This window comes from Anabrus simplex, chromosome 2 (genome assembly GCF_040414725.1).
Source record: "Anabrus simplex isolate iqAnaSimp1 chromosome 2, ASM4041472v1, whole genome shotgun sequence".
Lineage (NCBI taxonomy): Eukaryota > Metazoa > Arthropoda > Insecta > Orthoptera > Tettigoniidae > Anabrus > Anabrus simplex.
Genome location: NC_090266.1, coordinates 317,241,420 through 317,263,829, shown reverse-complemented (window position 1 = coordinate 317,263,829; position 22,410 = coordinate 317,241,420). Strand labels below are relative to the sequence as shown.

General features: G+C 38.7%; 1 protein-coding gene across 4 annotated transcripts in view; it reads right to left on the bottom strand.

The window, feature by feature from the left end:
• The window catches only part of ATPCL (ATP-citrate synthase), a 498,463-nt gene that overhangs the window by 17,163 nt on the left and 458,890 nt on the right, over positions 1-22,410 (bottom strand). For all 4 annotated transcript variants that reach the window (XM_067140650.2, XM_067140651.2, XM_067140652.2 and 1 more), the window contains exon 20: positions 11,480-11,556. In XM_067140650.2, coding sequence (XP_066996751.2) covers positions 11,480-11,556 — 77 coding nt within the window. The remainder of the gene's footprint in view (positions 1-11,479; positions 11,557-22,410) is intronic.

Below are 22,410 nucleotides of genomic sequence, written 5' to 3'. Positions count from 1 at the left end.
ATTTTCTCAGAGTCCCAACCTAACTTGAATAGATCCCAGATCCATTTCTAGTTCTCTTCCTCCAAATTTCACAAACTCCGGGTGGATATTATCCCAGCCTGCTGCTTTACCAGTTTTGATTGCTGTAATTGCCTCATGCACTTCCTTCAAACAAATACCATCTTCCTTTTCCTTCTCTCCACTGTTATCCTCTTCCAATGGTGTCATGCCCACCATTCTATAGCTTTCCTTGAAGGTTTCTGAGTAATATTCGCTCCACACTTCCAGGATGTCATTTATGTTGGTTTTCAGCCTGTTATTTTTATCCTTAATGTTTCTGATTTTCTTTCCCCTTTTTCCCTTCAAGCTTTTCACCACATGCCAGAACTCTCTTTGATTTTTCTTATAACTTTCTTCTATTTCCCTTCTGAACTGTTCCCAGGATTCCTTTTTAGCTTCCTTGACTGCTCTCCCTGCTGCATTTCTTAGTTGTACATATGTTCCTTTGTCTTCCTCACTTTTGGTTTTCATATATCTTTTCCACGCTTTCTTCTTGGCTGCAACCGCTTCCTTTACTGTTCCGCTCCATCATCTTGTCTGCTTCCCATTTCCTTTGACTCTGCTAATCTCGCACACCTCTGTAGCTACCTGGTTAATCATCTCTTTCATCACCTTCCATCTGCCTTCCACGTTCCACATACCTCTGTGATTTTGCTCCTTCTGCATGAGTTTTTCGTTCATACTCCCGTCGCTTGGAGATATCCTCTAAGGCAGATACTTTCACTTTGACATAATTCACTTTTGTTGATTCTGGTATATATCTGAACCGGGTTTCCATTACCAACAAACGATGTTCAGTGTTGAGTTCCGCACTGTGGAATACCCTCACATCCATCACATCATATTACGTATTCTTTGTGTACACATAGTAGTCTATTGTACTTCGTACATTTCTGCTTATTGCCTCGAAGGTAATTTGGTGGATCTGTTTATGAGGGAAGAAAGAATTCCCTATTCGCATTTCATTATCTATGAAGAACTCAAGCATTCTTTTCCCATTGCTGTTCAGACTTCTTTCTGCCATATACCTACCCATGCTTCCATGACCGGAACTCATCTTATTCCCAACTCTAGCATTCCAGTCCTCCAATATTATCACTGATTCTAGGGTATCTCTAACTATGTCCAATCTCAGATGGAGGGCTGAGTAAAATATCTGCTTTTCTATCTCATCAGTATCTTCGGTAGGAGCATATATTTGTATGAGAACAACTTTTCGGTTATTTTCCAGATCCAGATCTAATCGCATTATCCTTGGGCTTACTGCCTTCCAATCCACCACTTTATTACTGAATTGTTCACTTGTGATAATTCCGACTCCTTCCTTAGCTCTACTTCTCTTATCTACTCCTGAATATCTCAGAACATATCCCTGGTCCAGTTCCATCTCCCCTGTTCCCTTTTTCTTCATTTCGCCGATCTCGAGAATTTTGAGTTTGTACTTCTCCACCACTTCCACTTCCTTGCTTGTCAGAGAGGTAACATTCCAGGTTCCAATTCTCATATTCCATTTCTCGCCAATTCGTCGTCTTGTGATCCGCCTGGCTTCAAATCTAATGTTTCTCTGAATTGTTTTGAAATTCACTCCATATGGGTAATTAACCCTGTGATGGAGTAGGACAGTGAGAGGGCTGCTCCCTTAAAGCCTCTGTCCTTGCTTGGTTTTTTTTCTGGGTTTACTTCCATAACCTGTGGGTCAAAACCCTATACATAAGGCAGTGGATTGCCTCAATTGATCTGCGGGAACTTATTTGGTATAACCTTATTCGCACCTGCCCTGCATATCTACAGGAACTTCCCCTGTCAGCCACTGGGTTGCGCTGTGTCGGGGTTGAGGCCCCCCATCCCAGTCTGTTCCCTGAAGAGTACTGACTGGCTCCTACTTAATTCACAACCAGTCCCCAACCGGGACTAGGCCAAGCACAGAACGAAATTTCAATACAACAAAAATAATTTCACAGACCATAGCAATTCGTTATAATGACATTCGAATGTACTATGGGAAGGGTGAACATAAACATGTGGGTACTTATTTTATTCACACAAAACAATACTAAGAGGACAGCTGGAAAAATTAGAAATGGCCTAGTAAGTGGTAATAACTGTAGGAGAACAGAACAATTCCATTTCTGGTGAGATACACTGTACAGAGTGCATTGTGTATCCTGGTATAGACTAGGTCAAGTTAGTTATGTTAATTTTTCTGTCTGACTCAGACTTTGACGATATGAAAGTGACAGAGGTGTGACCAACGCTTGTAATGCCATTCTTTATGCAGCCAGCCCTGCGAAGAATGGTGTGAACAGTGTCGCTGATAGGGTTAGTTGGTTTATGCATTTCAGTGGACTTGGCATACTGATCTGTAACAGCACCTTCTAGTTAAAGCAATGGGAAACTACCCCACTCCTTTTTTCCCCTAGCATACCTCTTCAGTAAGGCCTAGGCCATCTATGACAGCTGTAAGTGGATCTGTTGAGGAGCCAACCAGTCTTTGGGCTGAGGATTCAACTTACATACCTGACTGTTACTGAGATGAGTGAATATTTTACAGACACTAAAACCTATTTAGAGAATCGGGTAAGATAGTTCAGTAGAAAATAGACTTAAAAGCAGGTCTACATTATACAGTTCAATCAATCAATCAATCAATCAATCAATCAATCAATCAATCAATCAATCAATCAATCAATACTGATCTGCATTTAGGGCAGTCGCCCAGGGGGCAGATTCCCTATCTGTTGTTTTCCTAGCCTTTTCTTAAATGATTTCAAAGAAACGGGAAATTTATTGAACATCTCCCTTGGCAAGTTATTCCAATTCCTAACTCCCCTTCCTATAAACGAATATTTGCCTCAATTTGACCTCCTGAATTCTCACTTTATCTTCATATTGTGATCTTTCCTACTTTTAACGACACCACTAAAACTTATTCGTCTGCTAATGTCATTCCACGCATCTCTCCACTGACAACTCGGAACATATCACTTATTACATGTAATGATTCTCATAGTTGATCAATATTGAATTGCACCGTAAGTCATGAACATTTATTTATAACCACCTATTCAATACAAGGTCAAGTTCTTACATTAAGATTTATATCTTGACATAATAACTTTTAGGGAAATGTTTCACCCATTATATGGGCATCATCAGCCTTTATCTCATACCTTTTGGTCATTGATCAGGATCCTGATTTACCTTATCCAAAAATATTATATAGGTACTACTTTATACAAAGTTAAAAAGTCTTATTGTATTCGACAGTTTAATGATTTGCACAATAAAAAGCACCTAATTGTGTGGATGAGATGGATGATTGCTGTTGATGAAATCTTATGAATAAAAAACTTCTTAAGAACTAGTTGATCATTATGTCCGTATTTTCAAAGTTGGTTTGAATGTCTATGGCTAAAACTGTGATCCTAATTTATAAATTAAAAGTTCTACTTGAACATGTTTGTGTTTCTTTTTGAGCATGTTAAATGTAATCTGGTTGGAATTTTTTTTTAAACTGGTTGAAGTCATAAAATATTGTTTTCTAGAATTTGGGTGATCTTGTTCACAGGTGATGAACTGTCATGTTTTAACCACTCTTAGGGCCGGTTGCATAAAAGTTAATCTGAGTTCAACCACCCGAAACTGATCTCCAGTCAAGCTGAACTTAGAATTTTGGTTGTATAAACATTAATCCAAGATCATGTCTTCTTGATGGAAGATCAAATCTGACTGGTGAATTTTCTCAGATTAACCTGGTTGAACTAAGTTCAGCAGAAGGAATATAATTATTATTTTTGTGAGAAATAAATCTGTTTATGTGTCTATGACATAATTACAAAGAAAAATAATAAATAGGCCTACTGTTGATTAAAGTAAAATGATAAGTAGGCCTAATGCTAATTGTAATTATTTGAACATTAATCCTAATATTAACAAGTTGTTTGTTCTCCACTGTTTTATGCTTAGGGCCTATAGGTTATGCTATTTTCAGATTTCAGATTACTCTGACGTTTCATCCGAGAATGGAGAGTTTGAACTCCAAAGAGCTCCTCGCGTGTTTCAACATAAAAGGAATCCCTTGTTAGAACTAAATGATCGACAATTTAGAATACGGTTTTGATTAGGAAAACGTGTAGTTGAAGAACTAGAACAAAGATTACATCTACAATTAAGGACACAAACTAAACGAAATCATGCACTGAATCCAATGTTCATGATCCTTCTCACACTAAAGATTTTACGCAACTGGAAGCTACCAAATAGGCTAGTAATTGGAGATGTATTCAATGTAAATAAAGGAACTGCAAGTAGGACTATACACAAAGTAACTAGAAAGATTGCAGCTCTAAAACCTTAATTCATCAAGATGCCTGCTGAGGAGGGTGAAGTAAGAAGGACATATCTTTTTCCTCTTTCTTAAAATTTGCAGTACGCGTCTTCTTGTTACTCATCTTTCTTCTCCATTTTGCGGCTTTGTTTACATATCGCAGACAAATGAATGTCGAATGGCGTCGAGAATTGTCGATCGTTTCTATCTAAATCGCATGTTCGACACAACTCGATTCGATACAATCGCAATATCTCTCTTGTTTAGCGATGTTGTCAACTCTGTTTCGTCGACCTTAGATCAAAACTGAACTTGGTTCAGTGATCTCAGATTAGTGTTATACAACTCACACAGAGAAAAGAACGAAGCTCATTTCCGATCTTCGATCAAAACTGAACTACAGTTAGCGATTTTTATGCAACCGGCCCTTAGTTGAGGTTTTGTTTTGAGTGTAAGATTGTTTAACTATTTAGGTAGCGGCCTGTTGACGTTCTTATTATTATTGTAGCTTATGTAGTTTGGATCTGGCATTCTTCTCAATCCCATTGCAGAAGTGAAGAAGGGGTTCTCGACTAGCGATGCTGGAAGTATTTTACCTTGAGAATCTGACTGCTGCCTCTTATTATGTCAATAGTCGAAAGGGAGGCTCGGACTTGGTATTAAATATTGCTTGAGTGTTGGCTCTGAATAGCTGTGAAGTGTGTAGATAATGTCTGTAACAAGAGGAGGATAGAGAAATTAGACTTAGCATTGAAGACGGCTGAATCTGAAGAAGTCACTGTGTGTATATTACTTACCACCTGGACTGCTGTGGAGGTGACTAGCTGCACTGGCAGTGCCAGATCGACTGACCTTTGTGCCTCTTGTGTTGTATCGGTGTAAGGGTAGTGGTGGGGGGTGTGATGGGGATGAGGGGATAAGCGGGACCTTAAGTTTATGTGCTGTTGGCTGCAGGGAGTTTGTAGGGACAGACTGGGAGGGAGTTGTGTTTGCTGAAGTAGTGGGAGTTCTTGAGGACGAAGAATTATACATTTTTAGAAAGTTGTTTTGTTTTAAATTCAATATTTGTAATAAATGAGGTAATATCTCATATAGGGGATTTTTAACTTATATTATATCATTGAGATTTTGGTTTTTGTTGTAGTACTGGTCTAAATAAAAGTAAAGGTTTTCTAGCACATTCATTAATTTACCTTTGCTTACTCTTTTGATAATTTTAAGATCCTATTCTATAGTTGTGAATTGATGCCCTGTTTCTTTCATATGAGAGCTCACTGCTGAAAACCTATTGTGCTTGTTGGCGTTATAGTGCTCCAAGTATCTTGCGTAAAAACTCTGGCCTGTTTGCCCGATATATGAGATGCTACATTGTGAGACCTCCCCTGTGAACCATATGACCTTGCCGCGGTAGTGAGGCTTGCATGTCCTAATGAAGCAGATAGCCGAGCCGCAGGTGCAACCATACCGGATGGGTATCTGCTGAGAGACCAGACTATGGAATGGTTCATCGAAAGGGGGGTACCAGCCTTTCGGAACTTGCAAGGGCGGCAGTCTAGATGATTGACTGAAATGGCCTTGTAATAAAACTCAACATTGCTTAGCTGTGTTGATACTGCTACACGGCTGAAAGCAACAGGAAAGTACAGCCATAACTAACTCCCGAGAACATGCAGATCTCTCTGTATGAATGATGTACTGATGATGGCTTCCTCCCAGGTAAAATATTCCAGAAGTAAACTAGTCCCCAATTCAGATCTCCGGGTGGGGACTATACGAGAATCATCAGGAAGATGGATACTGACATTCTGCGAGTCGGAGCGTGGAATGTTACAAGTTTGGATCGTTGTGGTAGGTTAGAGAATCTGAAAAGGGAGATGGATAGACTAAAGTTAGATGTAGTTGTATAAGTGAAGTACGTTGGCAGGAAGAACAGAACTTTTGGTCAGGCAACTACCGAATAATCAACACAAAATCAAACAGGGGAAATGCAGGAGTTGGTTTAATAATGAATAGGAAAATAGGGCAGCGGGTAAGCTACTACGACCGGCATAGTGAAAGAATTATTGTCGTCAAGATAGACACCAAACCAATGCCCACAACAATAGTACAGGTCTATATGCCTACTAGTTCAGCGGATGATGAGTAAATCGAAATAATATATGAAGAGATAGACGAGTTAATGTTGTTGTTTGAGTCATCAGTCCATAGACTGGTTTGATGCAGCTCTCCACACCACCCTATCCTGTGCTAACCTCTTCATTTCTACGTAACTATTGCATCCTACATCTGCTTGTCATATTCATACCTTGGTCTACCCCTACCGTTCTTACCACCTACACTTCCTTCAAAAACCAACTGAACAAGTCCTGGGTGTCTTAAGATGTGTCCTATCATTCTATCTCTTCTTCTCGTCAAATTTAGCCGAATCGATCTCCTCTCACCAATTCGATTCAGTATCTCTTCATTCGTGATTCGATCTATCCATCTCACCTTCAGCATTCTTCTGTAACACCACATTTCAGAAGCTTCTATTCTCTTTCTTTCTGAGCTAGTTATCGTCCATGTTTCACTTCCATACAATGCCACGCTCCACACGAAAAAACATCTTTCTAATTCCGATATCAATGTTTGAAGTGAGCAAATTTCTATTCTTAAGAAAGCTCTTCCTTGCTTGTGCTAGTCTGCATTTTATGTCCTCCTTACTTCTGCCATCGTTAGTTATTTTACTACCCAAGTAACAATATTCATCTACTTCCTTTAAGACTTCACTTCATAATCTAATACTTCCTACATCATCTGCCTTCGTTCGACTGCACTCCATTACTTTTGTTTTGGACTTATTTATTTTCAACTTGTACTCCTTACCCAAGACTTCATCCATACCATTCAGCAACTTCTCGAGATCAATACGTAAAAGGTGACGAGAATCTAATTGTGATGGGAGACTGGAATGCAATGGTAGACCAAGGAAGGGAAGGTAATGCAGTAGGAGAATTCGGATTGGGACAAAGGAATGAGAGAGGAAGTCGGCTGGTTGAATTCTGCACTGAGAAGGTATCACTGGAAGGTATCAAGTAGACTTCATCATGATTAGACAGAGATTCAGAAACCAGGTGTTGGATTGCAAACTTTCCCAGGAGCAGACGTGAACTCTGACCACAACTTGTTGGTCATGAAATGCCATCTGAAGAAATTGAAATTGAAAAAGGCAAAGAATGCAAAAAGATGGGATCTAGACAAGTTGAAAGAAAAGAGTGTTAGGGATTGTTACAAGGAACATGTTGCACAAGGGCTAAATGAAAAGGCTGAAGGAAACACAATAGATGAAGAGTGGATAGTCATGAAAAATGAAGTCAGTAGGGCTGTTGAAGAAATGTTAGGAAGGAAGAAAAGATCAACTAAGAACCAGGGGATAACTCAGGAGATACTAGACCTGATGAACGACAAAAATACAAGAATGTTAGAAATGAAGAGGGCAGAAAAGAATAGAGGCCATTAAAGAATCAAGTGGATAGAAAGTGCAAGGTAGCTAAGAAAGAATGGCTGAAGGAGAAGTGCAAGGATATCAAAGATTGTATGGTCCTAGGAAAGGTATATGCTGCATACAGGAAAATCAAGGAAACCTTTGGAGAAAGGAAATCTAGGTGTATGAATATTAAGACCTCAGATGGAAAGCCACTTCTAGGGAAAGAAGACAAAGCAGAAAGATGGCAAGAACATATTCAACAACTGTATCAAGGTAAAGATGTAGATAATTTGGTTCTGGAACAAGAAGAGGCTGTTGATGCTGATGAAATGGGAGATCCAATTTTGAGGTCAGACTTTGACAGAGCTGTGAGCGACCTAAATAGGAACAAGGCACCTGGAAATGATGACATTTCCTCTGAATTACTGACTGCCTTAGGAGAAACCAGCATGGCAAGGTTATTCCATTTAGTGTGTAAGATGTATGAGACAGGAGAAGTCCCATCCGATTTTCGGCAGAATGTTGTTATACCTATTCCCAAGAAAGCCCGTGCTGACAGGTGTGAAAACTACCACAACATTAGTTTAGTATCTCATGCCTGCAAAATTGTAACACGTATTATTTACAGAAGAATGGAAAAACCAGTTGAAGCTGAGTTGGGAGAAGATCAATTTCGCTTCAGAAGAAATGCAGGAACACGTGAAGCAATCCTGACTTTACGTGTGATCTTAGAGGATCGAATCAAGAAGGACAAGCCCACATACATGGCATTCATAGATCTAGAAAAGGCATTTGATAATGTTGATTGGACCAAGCTATTTGAGATTCTGAAGGTGATTGGGATCAGATACCGAGAACGAAGAATTTTCTACAATCTGTATAAAAATCAGTCTGCAGTGATAAGAATCAAGGACTTTGAAAAAGAAGCAGCAATCCAGAAAGGAGTGAGGCAAGGCTGCAGTTTGTCACCCCCTCCTTTTCAATGTTTACATAGAACAGGCAGTAAAGGAAATCAAAGAGGAATTTGGAAAGGGAATCACATTCCAAGGAGAGGAAATCTTGAGATTTGCCGATGATATTGTTATTTTATCTGAGAATGCAGAAGATCTCGAGAAGCTGCTGAATGCTATGGACGAAGTCTTGGGTAAGGAGTGCAAAATGAAAATAAGTAAGTCCAAAACAAAAGTAATGGAGTGCAGTCTAACTAAGGCAGGTGATGCAGGAAATATTAGATTAGGAAGTGAGGTTTTAAAGGAAGTAGTTGAATATTGTTACTTGGGGTGTAAAATAACTTACGATGGCAGAAGTAAGGAGGACATAAAATGCAGACTCGCACAAGCAAGGAAGAACTTTCTTAAGAAAAGAAATTTGCTCACTTCAAACATTAATATAGGAATTAGAAAGATGTTTTTGAAGATTTTCGTGTGGAGCGTGGCATTGTATGAAAGTGAAACATGGACGATAACTAGCTCAGAAAGAAAGAGAATAGAACCTTTTGAAATGTGGTGATACAGCAGAAGAATGCTGAAGGTGAGATGGATAGATCGAATCATGAATGAAGAGATATTGAATCGAATTGGTGAGAGGAGATCGATTTGGCTAAATTTGACGAGAAGAGGAGATAGAATGATAGGACACATCTTAAGACACCCAGGACTTGTTCAGTTGATTTTTGAAGGAAGTGTAGGTGGTAGGAATGGTAGGGGTAGACCAAGGTATGAATATGGCAAGCAGATTAGAGCAGATGTAAGATGCAATAGTTACATAGAAATGAAAAGGTTAGCACAGGATAGGGTGGCATGGCTAGCTGCATCAAACGAGTCTATGGACTGGTGACTGAAACAACAACAAAACATTGCGAGAATGTAAGTCTGTATATACCGGATCCTGAATAAAGGCTACTGTTTACATTGACTGTGTTGTGATTGAAGGATAAGTTCTGATGGGTGTTTATTGTTCTAAATGCAATAATGATGTTATGTTTTTTTAAGGGGTTTGAAATTTAGTAAATGAATGGATTATTATAGGTGAAGGTGATGAATTTAGACTTTTTAGGTCTGTCTGGGATGAGGTTTGTTGATAGTTTAAGTTTGACCTTGTTAATTAATCGGTTATCATTTCTGTTTTATATCCGTGAAGTTTTGCCAAATTCTTTACATAGTTAAGTTCTATTTTTAGATTTTTTGGTGAAAGAGGGATTTCTAATGCTCTATAAATTAAGCTGTAAAAAGTTGCCTGTTTATGGGAACTGGGGTGTAATGAAGAATTTTTGATTGTTATTGAAGAATAGGTAGGTTTTCTAAATATTTGAAAATCAAAACTATTGTTGATACATGTTTCAGTGATGTCTAGAAAATTTATGGAACCATTGACCTCATCTTCTTTGGTGAACTTTATATTTTGACCAAGCGTGTTTAAAAAATCTCAATTTTTGTCACTGTTATTGAGTTCTTTATCGATTATTACGAATGTGTCGTCCACATATCGCAGCCACAGGCTGATTCCTTTTACTTTTGTCATTATTTTGTTGTGTTCCAATGAATCCATGTATATATTGGCCAAGGTGCCTGATAGAGGATCGCCCATTGCTAGGCCGTTCTGGTGATAGATCTTGCCATTAAATGCAAAGTAGCTGTTATTTAACATAAACTTTAACATCTTTATGAAGGCTTCCATTTCAAACTTGCTGAGGCTACTGTGATTGGCGATATTATTCTTGATAATATTAACGGTTTCTACAAAATATTACTGGATAAGGTAAAACTGGATCCTGATCAACGACCAAAAGGTATGAGGTAAAGGCTGATGATGCCCATATAATGAGCGAAACATGTCCCAAAAAGATATTATGACAAGATATAAATCTTAATGTAAGAACTTTACCTTGTATTGAATAAGTGATTATTAATAAACGTTCATGACAATTTGTGACTAAACATACCACTTAGTTGAGCAGCTTGTCTTCTTTCTCCCAAGTCTTCCCAGCCCAAACTTTGCAACATTTTTGTAACGCTACACTTTTGTCAGAAAGCACCCAGAAAAAAAATCGAGAGCTGCTTTTCTATGGAATTTTTTCCAGTTCTTGAATGATGTAATCCTGGTGAGGGTTCCATACACTGGAACCATACTCTATTTGGGGTCTTACCAGAGACTTGTATGCCCTCTCCTTTACATCCTTACTACAACCCCTAAACACCCTCATAATAATGTGTAGAGATCTGTACCCTTTATTAACAATCCCATTTATGCGATTACCCCAATGAACATCTTCCCCTATAATAACACCTACTGTAGGTACTTACAGTTTCTCACAATCTTGTAACTTATTTATTACTCTATACAGAATAACATCATCCGCAAAAGGATAAAGGAGGTGGATGATTGAGAATTTTCCTATGGCAGTATCTACAGTACATATTTCAGTTCTACTGGTACCATGAAAACTGGGAATACAATAATATGTCACAAATAATTATCTAAAACAAGGGTGTCCAAAATAAATTCAGATGATAAACAAAAAAAGAGAAATAACATGCTAGGTACATGTAAAAGAAAAATGTTCAATTCCACTGAAACTATGCTAAACAGGGAGATTACTTAATTGTACCAAAATGCTTACTCTAGATGAGATATGATTTCATTCTTACCAATGAATCCAATGCTTCTACCCAGAACGAACAAACTGTTGATGGAGCCCATTTCAATGTATTCTTGAGCTTCCTCTCTGAAACAAAAGTTATATACAGGTCTTCCAAGAGACAGTGAGCACAAGAGCATCAGAAATAAAAATTATGATAATTAACATAATTTGCATTGCCTCTAAAATATTAACTGTGTAGTCATGAACTACTGAAATGTTATGTACACTACATTTGCAGTCTGGATTATGCTCTAATTGAGAAGCTGAAAAACTGAGTTCCTTTTGGAAGGAGAAATATTACTTGAATGTTTGCTTCAATGCCATACCATGTATCACTATTTTGTACAGGGCCATTGTCTAACGGCATTAATATTTTTGCTTTATTCTCTACAATGCTAATAATTTATCAATCGACTAGATTTGTTACTTTAATATTCCAGCATTTCCAGTAGGAACATTTTAGGAAATGCTCTGTAGTTTATAAACACACTGTCGGGGGGGGGGGGGGGGGGGGAAACATGCAACATCCTCAAGGACTGTGTTCAGTGGCACCAGGGTATAATATGTGCACACTGAGGGCTTGTTGTATTATCGATTCATTTGTCATGGACATCGGCGCCCAGATGGCACTCAGGAGGCCTGTCCGTGTGCACTTTGTTTTGACTCTGTAAGCAGTAACTGTGCTGAGGTTAGAGGTGAAAAGTGTTTGCAACATTCATTCTAGGGTACAACCATGCCCTGCCGACGAGTATGTGCTCCTGTTGAACAATTGCAGCCATTTGAACCGGGTCGCATTGTGGGCCTGTGGGGAGCCGGATGGACGTATCGATGGATTGCTGCACATATTGGGCAAAATGTATCGGTGGTGTGTTGTTGCTTTCAGCAGTGGCCTGTGGAACATTCTCACACCCACAGACCAGGATCCAGACGTCCGCATAGTACAGACATGCCAAGATCGATGCATTGTACAAGCAGCGGTGGCCGACCGAACATCATCCAGGAACAAAATCCAGTCACATGTTGCATCTGCTGTGTCACCAAGGACCACTGGGAACTGTATGGTTGCAGCAGGATTATGATAACGCGGGCCTCGGGCCAGGCTACCAATGATATGATACCAAGACACCGCCAAACACGGCTACTCTGGTGTCATGAAAGAGTCGACTGGAGAGGGGAACGGCACTCTGTTGTCTTCAGTGATGAGAGTAGGTCCTGTCTGTATGCAAGTAAGTGATGGACATACATGTGTAGGGCGTAGACCTGGTGAGTGGCCTATTCCAGAGTGCATTCACCCACGACACCCAGGCTCCACCCTAGGCTTCATGGGGTAGGGGGCCATCACTTACAACACGTAGTCACAGTTGGTGTTCTGCAGGGTAACGTAACCAGTGCCCCCGCTACATTGCACAGGTTGTTGACCGTGCTGTTGCCATTTCTTCGACATGAAGGTGATGTGCTTTTTCAGCAGGACATTGCACATCCACATACAGCTGCTGTGATGCAACATACTCTATGTGGTGTACAACAACTGCCCTGGTCAGCGAGATCACTGAATCTCTAATTGAATACGTATGGGACGTGATGAAGCAGGAACTTATGCATTCTCCAGAGCCTGCAAGAACCATTGCCGAATTGCATCAAAAGGTGCAAGATGCTTGGGACAATCTATTGCAGGATGCCATTCAGCACCTTTACAATTGCTTGCATTCGCGAATACACCCCTGCATTGCTGCCAGAAGGGGATACACTGTGTACTGATGCGACTGTTTGGACACCCTCTACTGTATAATTTCATGTGGGTATTTCTAGCCGAGTGCAGCCCTTGTAAGGCAGACCCTCCGATGAGGGTGAGCGGCATCTGCCATGTGTAGGTAACTGCGTGTTATTGTGGTGGAGGATAGTGTTATGTGTGGTGTGAGAGTTGCAGGAATGTTGAGGACAACACAAACACCCAGTCCCCGGGCCATTGGAATTAACCAATGATGGTTAAAATCCCCGACCCGGCCGGGAATCGAACCCGGGACCCTCTGAACCGAAGGCCAGTATGCTGACCATTCAGCCAACGAGTCGGACACCCTTTACTGTGAAATGTGTGTTTCATTTGGTCTGAATTTATTATCATATACTCCTGCAATGATGAACTACCTGTCGCATTGCTTGTGAATAAAATGATCTTGTCCTTGTGGATGTTGCATGTTTTTTTCCAGCAGTGTACAAAAGTTATTCTGAAATTTTTTTTCTTGAAACAAGACTAAATTTTATTTTAAAAGTGAAAATTTCATTAACCTGAAAAACTTCATCTTTCCTTACGATAATTCGCAGTAGTAGCCTGTTATCCATTCATCCTGGCTAGACAGTACATTAAATAACACAGTTATCTATATGCTAAATGACACAGGTACGTGACAGCTACAGAATGTACTTCTAATATAGCTGGCTTTGTTGCAAGGCCTCAATGTAGACCGTCATGCATTTTTTGAAGAAACAAAGTGTTTCGAAATGTCATGACAGAATTAAGCATAACAAAAAAAGTGGTTATTGGCTGTCAGACAATGTCATAAACAGAAATAGCTGAGAAAGAGGACACGTCAAATAAATGGTGACAGATCTGTCGCTCAAACACATGTTACATAACATACTGTATATGTAGCTGCTAAATGCTGCAGCCTTTACCAGGAGATCCATTCAACCATCTTGTGACCTTGAGGATGGCTTTGTATTTCAATATCATGTGATCACTTCTGTAGCATCTAGCCACGGTACATTGCGCATCACTGTGTGCATATTTCTTGTGTTATTCAACAGACAAATATTAGGTTTAAAAATGCTTTAATGTTTTCATGACCACACCTTTCACAAAAAAATAAATAGAAAACACACCAATGACAGAAGACTTTTATATTATCATGGTGGGAAATTTATGTGAATTTTTATTTCCCCCTAAATTTCCCATTTCAAAATTAAGGGTGAGAAAATTATGCAAGGGAGAAAATTAAGTGCATATATATGGTATGTAACACTGAGAGAATACCTGTGGATTTCAACTTGGAAACAAACGATGAACAGAAAAATTAAAAAAAGCTTGTTAATTATGATCACTGAGAGAACATAAATTAGGAACATATGGATTTGTCAATGAAATTTGCAAAATGGAAGTTTTACTTTCTACTGTATCAAGAAAATAACTGGTGCAGTGACTTACAAAATTCTCAATAAGCACTGATAACATATAATACAAAGAAGTTTGGTAAGAACTGATTAAAGGGAGTCCAATGTTAAGATAAGAACAAAGGCATAAAACTTCCAGAGACTAAGAAGTTGAATCAACAAATAACTAGACTGTATTACAACCAAACTAGAAATTACAATGAAGGCCTGTAGTTAATCTTTGTTAAAGTTGTTCCAAACAGAAGATATTTTACAACCAAAAATGTTTAAATGTGTCTGCTCTGTTATTATTTCCCACGTGACAGATTTCTCAAGCATTAGCAGTTTTGATGAAGACAACTACTCGTAAACAAATTGAACTCAATAGATTTGTGCTATATAGCATATGAGAAGCGAATATAGTCGTATAATAATAATAATAATAATAATAATAATAATAATAATAATAATAATAATAATAATAATAATAATAATAATGTCCCAGGCATGACAAACTGCGTCCACAAACCGAGTGACCACCGGTATAAGTGGTCCTCCTCTACCAAGTGCCAACGGCCTCTTTGGAGGGCGGATTAGCGGGTAGAGGTTCAGGGCACTCTCTTGCCCTTGGGGTGGGAAACTGCACCTAAAGGTGGAAGAGCCATTTGATGGCCAACGGCATAGGATAATAATAAATCCATTAGCGTCTATTCACCTATTTGGTGCGACAACTGGTCAGCATCTGTACTCGGAGTCGGAGTGGCTGCCTCAGAAAACCTTCAGGAACTCACCCACCTGATTGTACTCCGATCCCTCGGGATCAACCCAATCGCTTGAGAACAAGCACACCATGAATCGTGCAAGTAAGAACAACATTACTCCAGGTGGTAACCAATCCACCCACCAAATGAAAACGAAGGCGGCAACCGGCCAAGTGGATTCTGGAGAAGCCGGGCTGACACGAAAGAGAGATGATATAGATGTTGATTCCCATAGGGAATCTGAAATATTTGTTCCGAATGAGTAAATTTATAATACCAATATAAATGGTCCGTTATTGGACATTATAAATTTTCCAGCAAACTCATTCCTGGTTGCCAGCGTTTCGCCTCCGTGTGGTAGGCTGGGCTCATCAGTTGGCACCCAGCACACCTACCAAGACGCTGGCCAGTGCATACCGTGGAGGCTACTGCGTAGGCTAATTGTAGCCACTGGCAGTGCCAATGCACTATGAGAGACTTTGTCTCATTATCAAAAATTGATGCCTGCTTGGCCATTGGGAATATCGTTCTCTTCTTCAGCGGCATATTGATCACCAATATTCTTTTCGACTTGTTACATAATAAAATCACAATTTGTAATTTATGCTTAACATATTACAATAATTATCAACATTTATAATAATTGTTAACTGTTCTTGGTTAAATGATTTAAGATAGACCTAAATCTATACATATAAAATAAGAGTTTTTTTGTCTGTACATTGCTCAGAATTTGAAAAGAATGGTATTTCTGTATCGGTCATGTCCACAGTAACAACGAAATGCACTTTTTACTTTTTCCGTAATTTCTGTCTGTCTGTATGTTCACGCATCACGAGAAAACGGCTGAAGAGAATTTAATGAAAAACGGTATGTAAAGTTGGGTGATGAACCACTACAATCTAGGCTATAAATTATTTTATTCACGCTGAGTGAAATGGTAGTTTAGGGGAAGGCCTGAAATTTAATTCTCAAATATTTATGTTATTAGTGGTCGTGTCTTAATGAAAATCGGTATGCAAAGTCGGGGTAATAAGTCGATATAATCTAGGCCATAAATAATTGTATTCACGCTGAGTGAAATGGCAGTTTATGGGAATGCCTAAAATTTAATTTTTACCGAGCTCGATAGCTGCAGTCGCTTAAGTGCGGCCAGTATCCAGTAATCGGGAGATAGTGGGTTCGAGCCCCACTGTCGGCAGCCCTGAAGATGGTTTTCCGTGGTTTCCCATTTTCACACCAGGCAAATGCCGGGGCTGTACCTTAATTAAAGCCACGGCCGCTTCCGTCCACTTCCTAGGCCTTTCCTCTCCCATTGTCGCCATAAGACCTATCTGTGTCGGTGCGACGTAAAGCAAAATAGCAAAAAAAAAATAAATAAATTTAATTTTCAAATATTTATGTTATTAGTGGTTGTATCTTAATGGAAATCAGTAGACAAGGACGGTAAATAAGTCGCTACAATATAGGCTATACATAATTGTATTTTCATGCTGAGAAAAATGGTAGTTTAGGGGAAGACCTAAAATTTAATTTTCAAATATTTATGTTATTAGTGATCGTATCTTAATGGAAATCGATAGACAAGGATGGTAAATAAGTCGCTACAATATAGGCTATACATAATTGTATTTTCATGCTGAGAAAAATGGTAGTTTAGGGGAAGGCCTAATGTTTAAGTCTCAAATATTTATTATATTAGTGGTTATATCTTCACGAAAATTGGTATGCAAAGTCGGGGAATAAGTCACTATAATCTAGGCCATCAATAATTTTATTCACACTGAGTGAAATGGTAGTTTAGGGGACGGCCTGAAATATAATATATATATATAAAATGAGTTTTGTCTGTACATTGCTCAGAATTTGAAAAAAATGATATTTCTGTATCGGTCATGTCCACAGTAACGAGGAAATGCACTTTTTACTTTTCCATAATTTCTGTCTGTCTGTCTGTCTGTATGTATGTGCATGCATCACGAGAAAACGGCTGAAGAGAATTTCATGAAAATCGGTATGTTAAGTCGGAGAATTAGTCGCTACAATTTAGACTATACATAATTTTATTCACGCTGAGTGAAATGGTAGTTTAGGGGAAGGCCTAAAATGTAATTTTCAAATATTTATGTTAGTGGTCGTATCTAAATTAAAATCAGTAGGCAAAGTCAAGGAACAAGTCCCTATAATCTAGACTATAAATTATTGTATTGACGCTGAGAAAAACTGTAGTTTAGGGGAAGGCCTAAAAAGTAAGTTTCAAATATTTATGTTATTAGAGGTCCTACCTTAAGGAAAATCGGTACACAAAGTCGGGGAATAGTTCGCTATCATCTAGGCTATGAATAGATGTATTCACGCTGAATGAAATGGTAGTTTAGGGGAAGGCCTACAATTTTATTCTCAAATATTTATGTTATTAGTGGTTGTATTGATAAATACTACATAACTAAAGTTATATAGCATTAAATTTCCAATCATTTATGTCTTATACATTGTTACCATCCTGGCTATGATCACAAAGATATTCATGAATTTGGATTTTTGTTACTCAGTCCATATCAGCGCCAAGTCACAAGAAAATAGGTAAACCAAACTTAATAAAAATCGGTATGTAAAGTCGGAGAACGAGGAACTACCGTCTATGCTATAAATAATTTTATAAGACGCCCTAATATCGCAGACTCGAAAGAAAACTAAATGTGAACGGCTACAATAGAGAAAGTTCATAAAATTGATCAACAATAACATTTCATTGACCATTGTTTGTTGTGATGTGCTTTGTGTCTTCTGTTGCCACTCATCTCCGATAGATACGATTACTGCTGCGTACCGAGTTTTTTAAAAATCTGCTTTATGTCGCACCGAAACAGATTGGTCTTATGGCGACGATGGGATAGGAAAGGGATAGGAGTGTGAAGGAAGCGGCCTTGGCCTTAATTAAGATACAGCCCAAGCATTTGCCTGGTGTGAAAATGGGAAACCACGCAATACCCTCTTCAGGGTTGCCGACAGTGGGGTTCAAATCCACTATCTCCCGGATGCAAGCTCACAGCTGAGCGCCCCTAATCGCACGGCCAAATCGCCCGGGCGTACCGAGTGTAACAGCTTGTCTGAATATTTGCAGGAAGTAGCTGGGCCTCTGACTTCATAAATTTTCTGATACTACTGGTACGTAACACACTGGTTCATCATTTCATCATAGTATTCCAGCTATTCAATCCCTACTCTGAGGCACTGATTGGAACGAATTATGCTTGCAATCCAAGGTTCCACTGTATTTGCGATTACTAGAATCATCAATATGGATAATGAAGCTAATAGGCTAAATGTTATATGGTACACAAGTTTTGTCTGTTTGGCAAACATTTGAACCATTAAGTGAGTAATATTCAGTAACAGAATCAAGTAGTCTTTTCAATTTATTGTAAGATGATCCTAATTTGAATATTTTTCCTTATTTATAAGGAGAAGGATATGTTTATCTGGCTTGCATGATTTCCAAACCAATAAAGTTCAAGGTCTTGGTGTCTTCAAGTATTTGACAAGCAGCTTTCTCAGTAAGTTTCTAACAGCATCTAAATTTGAATATTAAAAAATCTAGTAAGATTCTGGAATTTTGTTCCGTTCCTTTATGTGTTTTAGAATAAGGGGAAGATTGATGATGATGATGATGATGCTTGTTGTTTAATAGAGCCTAACATCTACGTCATCAGCCCTAGGGAAAGATTGCAAAGTATCCTAAAGTAATTAATGATTGAGAGGTTGAACAGTAGGAGCTGCTAATATTTATCTTTCAATACATTAATTTAGAATTTTTATACAGATGCAGACTCTTTTAACAAAAAAATTATTAGGTGTTTTGTTCAAAAACAATATTCTGATATTTTAAGAATTAGATATTTATATTTTATAGGATGATATACAGTAGAAGTCCGTTATAGCGAGAATTCATAACGGCGAAAAATTTACTCGCTATAACGGATTGTCGTTACATCCGATTTTTGTGTAAAAGTCAGAAAACCCTTCATGCACATAAAAATCGATATGAAACGGCAATCATTTTGTTCAAAACTTGTGTTTCCGCAGATGATATCCACACTATGGCTTAAGTGTGTGTTATTTTTCATAATCCGATACTACGTGAGAGTGTATGTTTAATTTCATTCTGAAAAAGTATAGTACCGTATTTCTCCGAATCCAAGATAAACCCCACCTATCTCTTCAAAAAATTTAAATCAGGCTCAAAAAGAAGTTTGTAAAATCATATGAATGCCTTGTTGTACATTAGGCCTACGCATTTTTAGACGCCGTGCATCGACTTTCGTCACACCGTATTTCTTTTTTTTTCCCTTGTGGCTGCACAATTATTCTTTATTTTCGCGGGTTTAAGGACCATTAACATTGGCATCATAATACCGAAAAGAACTCGTTGAAAATTTTCCGGCAATACCCATTCCATGCGTCTCTACAATACAACGATACATCAGGAAATTATTCTTGCTCTCTGTAAAACTGTTACTTTTACGCAGCGTCAGATATAACCGGCTACTGCTACACGCACGTCTCGCTTGTCGGGTTCGGCCAAATTCAGCGGCTAGCGATGTATAGGCCTAATCGCGAACGTTGAAAGTCAACGAACGAGTTTATTGCGTCACGGTATGGCCCTTCCGCCCTTGCGTTTTTCGTGCACACACCTCACAATTTCATCTTCGACTTCTTTAAAGCGTCCTTCTTGCGGACCACTGAATGCATTTTTTGTACGGTACGCATTTTTTTAGCTCTTTGTCTTCACGCTAATGCCAAATACTGGCTTTAGTTAGGCCTATGCCGTATGTTCTTGCACCTGCACAATTATTTTACATTTTCGAGTGTTTAATAAACATCAACTTAAAATTGGCATCATAATATCGACTAGAACGCGTTGAAAATTTGCCGGCAATACCTTTTCCACGTAACTTTACAATACGACTATCCATCACGAAAATATTCCTGCTGTCTATAAACCTTAATTTTACTAAGCGTCAAGTACAATAGACGCGTTATGACTCTGCCACTGAATAGCCATGGCTTTTCTAAGTATTCGAAGGGTCGCATGGTTCGATGCCATTCTGCAGATTTGAGAAACACACAGGCACTGCACAACCGGTTGTCGGGGCTAGCGATGTGTAGTAAAGAGGCGGTCGTTTATTGTCAATGAGTTCTGTGCGCATGTGAAAAGAAGCAGCGTGGTTACCGCGGTAGTTGCCAGTGGTATCAATTAACTTACTGTTAGGCCGCGAATGCAACAACCCTTGAGTTTTCGCATGAGATTCTGGGGAAAAAAGTCTTCGATTCGGAAAAATACAGTATCACTCCAGAGATTTCTGTGGCAAACACCTCAGCTTTCTTCTTCATACAGCGTCACCTAACCTAACCATACATGTAGCCTATCATGACAACATATTTGAAACGCATGTAGAGAAATAACCTCCACGCGAAAAATTTACATGTAAATAGCTGTAACTAGATGCAAGGAGATATGAAATATCCTATGAAATCAGTGATGTACTCTGCCATATCTTGAGGTTTATAACATTCTTACTTAATTTCCGTATATTACATTAAAACGAAGATATCGTTTACTTCAGTCTGTATTTTTAACGAGTTAACAACTGCTATCGGCCACGTTATTTACGCATTTATTACGAAAACGTGTTATGCTCTTTCATTTCGAATTTTCTTTAGAGAACAGCAGTTGATGGGTGTTACTAATCAACTCCAACATCACCTTTGAATATCAACGAGAGAGATTGCAAATGCACAAAGTGAGAAAACTATACCGTACCGAAGATGATCGATCGCATTTTGTTGCAAACGTTTCAGTTTTCTTATTCAAACAGCGTCACGTATCCTAAATTAACCATACTATACGTATGATGAAAACACACTTCAAGCGCCAGTAGAGAAACTATAACTTTCTCGCTATAAATTTTCATAATAGCCTTTCCGTAAATTAACCAGACGCGACAAAATATAAACTAACCTCTGAAATCAATTAAGCACTCTGCCATATCTTGAGGTTTATCCCATTCTTACTTAATTGCATTATTTAGCCTCAAAATTAAGCGGTAGTTTAGTCAGCCTTAATTTTTTAACAAGTTAACAACCGTTATCGGACACGTTATTTACGCATTTATTACGAAAATATGTTCTCTTTCATTTCAAATTTTCTTTATGGAACAGCTGTCAGCGGGTACTACTAATCGACTCCGACATCGCCTTCGAATGTAGACTAGATAAATCGCTAGTGCACATAGCGAGGAAACGATGCCGAAGGTAATCTATCGCATGCAATATTATCGCTGGGGTGTATAAATGTTGGCAACGGAAAAAATCGTGCGTGCTTAATCGCTCGTAATAACGGATGCGCCAGTGATAGGGTTCTCGCTGTAACCGTAGAACGATACACAGTTTAATATAGGAATTTTGAAGGGACAGAAAAAAGTCGTCGCTATAACAGAGTTCTCGTTAAATGCCTTACTCGCTATAGCGGACTTCTACTGTATTTGATGATTTTCTTAAATCATTTAACCAAGAACAGTTCAGCAATTTTTATAAACATTTTTAATTACTTTAATGCATTAAGCATAAATTAAGAATTGTGATTTTATGATTTAACCCCTCAGCGCCGACCTCTATACGTGGTATAGACCCTCTTTTCTTCCGTAGCCGCCGACCTCTATACGTGGTATATTTTTGCCAATCTATTTAAATTAAATATTCCCTGGCTGGATTATTTCATGACTTGTGTTGGCCCAGTAATTTGAGCGTACTCTGCTTTCATGGGTAAAGCCTGGGATATCTTGTAGAATGTTGTGGCATGTTTTATGGCCAGATGCCCTTCCTGACACCAACCTTAGTTGAGGAGCTAATGAAGATTAAATTAGTGATGGTGAATGAAATTGGGTAAGGAGGTGGAAGGAATCGGCTGTGGCCTATGAATATTATCTGTCCAGCCATTTGCCTACAAGTGAAAATGGGAAACCACAGA